Source organism: Amphiura filiformis, chromosome 5 (assembly GCF_039555335.1).
Source record: "Amphiura filiformis chromosome 5, Afil_fr2py, whole genome shotgun sequence".
Taxonomy (NCBI): Eukaryota; Metazoa; Echinodermata; class Ophiuroidea; order Amphilepidida; family Amphiuridae; genus Amphiura; species Amphiura filiformis.
Window position 1 is genome coordinate 27,013,395 of NC_092632.1, and position 6,000 is coordinate 27,019,394.

General features: G+C 35.5%; 1 protein-coding gene across 1 annotated transcript in view; it reads right to left on the reverse strand.

The window, feature by feature from the left end:
* The window catches only part of LOC140152894 (MAPK/MAK/MRK overlapping kinase-like), a 31,761-nt gene extending 26,332 nt beyond the window's left edge, over positions 1–5,429 (reverse strand). Inside the window, exons 1-4 of the mRNA XM_072175424.1 lie at positions 5,094–5,429; positions 2,221–2,335; positions 1,588–1,677; positions 149–219 (exon numbers count right to left, since the gene is read on the reverse strand). Of these exons, the coding sequence (XP_072031525.1) occupies positions 149–219; positions 1,588–1,677; positions 2,221–2,335; positions 5,094–5,127 (310 nt within the window). The 5' untranslated portion in view covers positions 5,128–5,429. The remainder of the gene's footprint in view (positions 1–148; positions 220–1,587; positions 1,678–2,220; positions 2,336–5,093) is intronic.
* Positions 5,430–6,000: the final 571 nt, after the last annotated feature.

Consider the following 6,000-nt stretch of genomic DNA (forward strand, 5'->3'; position numbering starts at 1 on the left):
ATATTGTACTCATAAACATTCAATATTTGTATGATAACCTGAGTATTTAGACAACTTTGCATTATTAGTCTGCTCTTAAATAGTTTTCTTGGATATGAACATGTTTCTGTACAACATGTAACAAAGTTTTATCTCAGGGTTTACTTACCTCTTATCAATTCATATATATTCATGTCCATCAATTCACATACTAATGCTAATCTCCCCGACTTTTTGTCACTGGAAAAAACAAACAAAGAAAATGACAAATAATATTATACATTCATTAAAACAGTTTCCTCATTTTCTAATCTTGAGTTTAACAAATTAGTACAATTTGCTTTTAAAGTTAGGTCCGCTGACAAAATAAAGAAGTTGTTTCCTTTTTTTCCACTCAGATATCCAACCAGGGCCATTGCTAGATGCAATACAAATATTCAATCCAGGTATCCAGCTATATATACAGCATATCCACAAAAGACCCTTTAGTAAACAAGAGGCAGTTTAAGATATTTGGATTATAAGAAACTTGTACAAGAAACTCTTCGGACAAATAGCCCAAATTTGCCTCACTAGCGGGATACCCGCGCTTCGCGCGGGTCCCCGCTAGATGAGTAAATGTGACCGTTCACTAAAACAGGAAGAATTACTGAACAGGTAGAATCATTTGAAAAGGTACATTTTATTTATCTCAATCTGTCTCTTCTTACATTTTCTTTTTTAGTTTCTTCTGCTTAGCTTGTGATTTTCCGTTTCCATGTTATTTATTTATTTATTTAACATCTTTTCCCCGTATTTATTACGTCCTCTCATAGCGTGTCAGTGGACGTGTTCACCCGTTATCATAATCCCGTGACCTGTCGATGTACCTTTTTGTCCTTTATTTTTCCTTCTTTCCGTATAATCATGTCCACTGGTCTCTGGCTCGCAAGTCGCGTGGTTTCTGCGCCGTTTACGCAAGATTGGCGTAGTCGCGACTACGCACGCTGGGCGCCGACGCGATGCCGCCAGCTGCAGTGACGCGAGGCTGTCAACCGATTTTCATAACAAAAACCCGTTTTTACCCATATTTTCACTGTTTTTGCAGCCAATTCTTAACCGCTTTCAACCAAATAAAGACCAGTCCATTTCTCATATATTCCTCGATCTCCCGTATGAATTTGGCGTCATTTGGATCCAAACTGACGGAGCCTTTCGATCTTCATACATAGATAGATACAACATTAGCCTATTTATAGTAAGATTGTTGTCAAGAGTTAGGGAAAAGAAAAACAGGTAACAGTAAAGCTAACTTGTTCAGATAATTTTTTTATGTGTACTATGAAAATCATGCTCTGATTGTAGCTTTAGTGAAATGTATAAGTAAAAACAGATCGATTCTAACATACATGTAAAATGAATCCTAATTATTCAGAGTTCCGGGTAGGCCAATACACCTTATACCTGCAGTTGTGTGTTCACGTTTGCATGTATCATGCTCAACGCACAGCACAAAACTCTCAACAATCAGGAAATTTACTTCATGATTTACAACATACAATGTATATCTACATGTATACAGTATTATGTAGATATCCAATGTACATCCACCATGTTCGTCACACTTACAAGACAACTTCTTTAAGCTCTAAGATATTATCATGAGGACTAAGTCTTCTCATTGCCTGCACTTCCCTCAAGTTGTTCACTTGCTCCAAACTGTAAGAAAAAAAGGCAAAAATAATCAGTTTATATTTAAATAATTAAATCATATTTAAACAGATAGTGGAACTTTATTTAAAAAACAAAATGAATAACTGGAGGTAGATGCATTATCGACAATACAATTAATTATTAAAATACAAGTGCTGCAATTCACAAGTTTACATCTGATGTAAATTTGCATCTTCAATGAAAAGATGGGTTAACTATTATGTAAAAAATGACAATTAAATAATGAATACCTCTTTTGGATTTTTTTAATGAATCCTTTTAACTGTCAACAAGTGAAGTTCACTAAAGCATTATAATATGTTTACAGCCTTTTTCTCATATCAGTTAATCAGCTACAATACAAAGTCTGATGAATCATGCAGTTGTCATCATTTTGTTGGAATCAGTGGCACATAAGTACGTTTGCATGAATGCCTCCTCTGAAAAGTGAAAATTTAAAAATCTCCATTGAAAATTGCTGGGAAAATGGCAGGGTAGTGCTCCCTTTTATGGAATTCAAAATTATGACCTGAGAGGTGGTCGACTTACCTGTCATATGTTTGCTTCATCTTTTTACATGCAAAATATGTTCCATCCTGGATATGTTGGCACTTGAGCACCTCTGAAAAGGTGCCCTCACCTTTCTTGCCCAGGATTTTGTATTCTGTAAACAGCAAAAGAAAAGATATTAATTTATGCCATCTTAATTTAATAGTTTGTCTCAAAGATGTTCCCAAGTTGAAAACCTACTGCGGAGTGCGGTTTTTACGGATTTTTTTCCTTTAATTTTTTTATCTGTCAGGCGAGCATTTTGATATAGCTAGACCACCTTTAATCTCTCAAGGAGGTTTCACTGCGGTCAAGATGAAGACTTATGCTGGTTTCATACTACCCTGCCGCTTGCCGCTGAGCGGCGTGGCGCACGCGCATTGCAGACAAACGGACACAATAAAGGCTTGTCATTGGTTGAAGCGGCAGGAAAGTATGCTGGAGGCTTTAAGTACCGGTACACAGTGCAAGGTAATTCCGTACCATGCATTGTACAGCAAAGCAATCAACCAATCTGCAATTCAGCATTCAGAAAATCGTTGACCCAATGACGTCATCGCTACATTTTCATTGATAAATTTCCTGAATTTTACTACCCTCAATACCGGTACCTGTACTGTCCGAGATATATTACCCACAATACATAGCTAATAAATGACTGATTTACGTGATAAGGGACAATTTCTCTGTTTTGGTTTCAAATTAACCCATTAAAAATCTGCGAAGGGAAAGGGTTTTTATAAAAAAAATTTATAACAGCATTTTCAGGAAACTTTTGGAAGACTGGTGAGCTTTACTTTTATTATACAGAATCGTTCAAATAACATGAGTTTTTATTGCAAATAATCAACTTGTTTATCTATAAACGACTAAACGTCACTGTTGCTTTATTGACACAGCACAGTGTATTTTACCCATACGAAAAATCATTCCGTACCGTGCATGCACAGATCACTGACAGTGACGCAATCAACCAATCAGCAGTTGGAAAATCGTTAACCCAATGATGTCATCGCTGCATTTTCATTGATAAAATTCAGAATCGTTTAAAAGCACAAGTTTTTAATTGCAAATATGTATGTGTGTATGAATGTCACTGTCTATCTCAAATTAACATAGTGTATTATCGTAGCGTTGAATGCGCTGAAGCTTGTGAGGCGGGTCCGTTGCAAATTTGGCGATTCTCTTGCTTTTTGTGACATTAAAAACCCATATTTCGCTTGGCCACTGTGTGTGTGTGTGTGTGTGTGGGAATGGGGGTCAGCTATGCACGCCCTGCATGCATAAACACTAGTACTGCTGACTGAGTGTACCAATCGTAGCAGGGTGTAAAATATACAACAAAGTCAATGTTTAATCTCAAATACGTTATGGGGTAAATATAAGCATTTATATATTATCATCTATCGTTTTTAGGTAGACTAGCATTGACATTTTTTGCGATGCTTGTTATTTATTTTGCTGATTTTTAAATTTGGATATTATTTTAAAGCTCTTTTGATGTGTCAAAAATATTCTGAACAATCTAAAATTTAGTTGAAGTGCAATTTTAACAACATTTTTGATGTGATCACCCATTGGCATCAATTGCTTTACAGTTGATGTATATAGCCTTCTCCACTCCGTACAATATATCGAACGACCAAATTTGATATTAAATTGGATCGATTGAGGCCATAAATATTGGTCGAGCTATGAGTTTTAAAACTTATAGCGAGACCAAAAAATGTCCAATAATTTGAATAAAGCATCCATTTGATCATTATTATGTTTTGGATCAAATATTTTTGCACACTTGTAATTCATCAAAACATAATATAAATGTAGAATATCGGTCTGAGCAAACTTGGACCATATTTTTGAGTGTTTCACACTAAAGTTGGTTTCTTTAAACTTCCGTGGTCCGGGTACGCGCTGGTGAATTGCGATCGCGTAGAAGTGACAAGGTCGCCTACTACGCGCCGCGCCGAAGACCAATGGGTCTGCCGGCTTGTTGTCAAGTGCGTTGATCAGCCAATCAGCGTGATTGTTTATTGCTTTTGCATTTACGCTCGTGTACGCGATACGCACAGGCACGACCACGGACGTTTTAAAAAAACAACTTTAGTCCGAATAATCAGACCCAGAACAAAATATTAATTTCTGACATGATCGTGTACCACTAATGCACTATCTAGTAATTGTTTCATCGTATAGGTTAAAGCTAGCTACAGGTGATTATTGTATCTATTATTACTACGTCTATGAGTGCTACAGACAGCAAACTATGTGCACACATGTTTTTAAAATTGTTTATTTAGTTTGCTGTACAATATATGCACCTTAATATGCATCATCCATGATACTGTGTAGATCTGTGCTTTTGAATATAATCTGCATCTTTTAACTACTATTACATGAACTCACACATGGCATGGTTAAACCTTTTGCATGATTACATTACATTATATATTGCATATGCTCTCACTAACAAAACTGTTTTACATGGGCTATGTAACACATCTGTCATCGATGCTATGTATTATGCCTCGATGAACTCTCTGCATGTACATTTTTTTTACTTTGCACGAACTTACACTTTGTAGTAGAGCTAGATTAGAGTAGACCCTATGAGCATTTAGTTTTTGTTGTGGATTTTGATGTGTTTTTAATGAGCTTACTTCGCCATTTTTATTGGACTCGTCATTTATACAGACCTCGATGGACTAAAGATTTTAAGGAAAGAAAAAAATATCGCTTCGCTCAACGGACCCTTCAACACAGCTGTGACAGCGAACTTGAAGGGGTGCGCCTGAATATAATAGGCGGGATATCCTTGATGATTCTGATTCTGATTCTGACATGCCAAACAACAACCTGGGACAACAACTCACTCTGCATGATCTGTCCTAATCCCTGTTCCAACATTTGTTTGATCAGCTTCTGCTACCAAACTTTCGACAAAGAATTGACGACGAAACTGCGCTGTAAATCGTCTTCCTTTTATGTCAAACATGACAGGTAGCTTGTAGGAGTCAACTTGTACTTTTGGCACCAAAACATAGTTTCATGTTGTACCAAAAGTTCGGGAAATCCACGGCGTGATAAACAAGTGTACACAGTCACTGCGGGGTTTATTGATCAGCCATCACTGAAGTTGGAAACTGACACGAAGAGGTCAAGCCCTGGGTCACGCGGCGGATCTCTTAAATTTCATTGTAAATATTCATGCGCAAAGTTTTAAAATGTGTATTAAAGCATTTTTGTGACCATAAAAAAACAATAAGCGTGAATATTTTTCTATTTTATTAGTTTTAAATATCAATTGTTATGTGGTAAATTACAGTCTGGGTTTAAATTTTGTTAAACTTTATTTTGATAAGCGGTAGGATAAAGGGGTAATTCCCGCAGTAAACTGTCACATCAGTTGCCAAGGGTAACCTGGTACGCTGCTACCAGGGTTAGTGTTCCATATAAGATTAATAAGATACCATTAACATAAATTTACATATAGATACCATTAACATAAATTTACATATAAACCATAAATATTAATATAAATTAATAAATAAATAAATAAATAAATAAATAAATAAATAAATAAATAAATAAATAAATAAATAAATAAATAAATAAATAAATAAATAAATAAATAAATAAATAAATAAATAAATTCTAGTACATCCCAGTATATTCTAGTACATTATAGTACATCCCAGTACATTCTAGTATATCCCAGTACATTCTAGTACATTCTAGTACATTCTAGTACATCCCAGTATATTCTAGTACATCCCAGTA